The 416-nt window shown below is 50.2% G+C and overlaps 1 protein-coding gene across 1 annotated transcript in view; it reads right to left on the bottom strand.

The window, feature by feature from the left end:
• The window catches only part of LOC119594267, a gene marked incomplete in the record, with an annotated part of 40,083 nt that overhangs the window by 34,068 nt on the left and 5,599 nt on the right, over nucleotides 1–416 (bottom strand). Inside the window, 1 exon segment of the mRNA XM_037943333.1 lies at nucleotides 55–366. Coding sequence (XP_037799261.1) covers nucleotides 55–366 — 312 coding nt within the window.

Raw genomic sequence — 416 nt, 5'->3', positions numbered from 1 at the left:
GACGAGGAAATGCGTGCGCGGGTTCGGAAACGCGCGGGAAAGCGGGGAGCTCACCGAGGTTGTTGTCCTCGTCAAGGCCGCCCCGCAGGAACACGTACTGGTCGCCGTACACCTTCTTGTGCATGAAGACCACTGTTCGCTGGTACGGGGATTGGGTTGTGGTTGTGGTTTCATCCGTGGTTGTGGCTGCGTCCGTGGTTGTGGTTTCATCCGTGGTTGTGGCTGCGTCCGTGGTTGTGGTTTCATCTGTCGAGGTGATTTCTTCTGTTGTCGTTATTTCGTCCGTGGTTATTTCTTCAGTTGTGGTAATTTCATCGGTGGTTGTTATTACTTCCGTTGTGGTAATAGCATCAGTTGTTATTTCCTCTGTTGTGATTTCCTCTATTGTGATTTCATTTGTTGTGATAATTGTATGC

This window comes from Penaeus monodon, chromosome 33 (assembly GCF_015228065.2).
Source record: "Penaeus monodon isolate SGIC_2016 chromosome 33, NSTDA_Pmon_1, whole genome shotgun sequence".
NCBI classification, from domain to species: Eukaryota; Metazoa; Arthropoda; class Malacostraca; order Decapoda; family Penaeidae; genus Penaeus; species Penaeus monodon.
The sequence above is the reverse complement of the archived record's forward strand: the minus strand, read 5'-3'. Positions and strand labels throughout refer to the sequence as shown.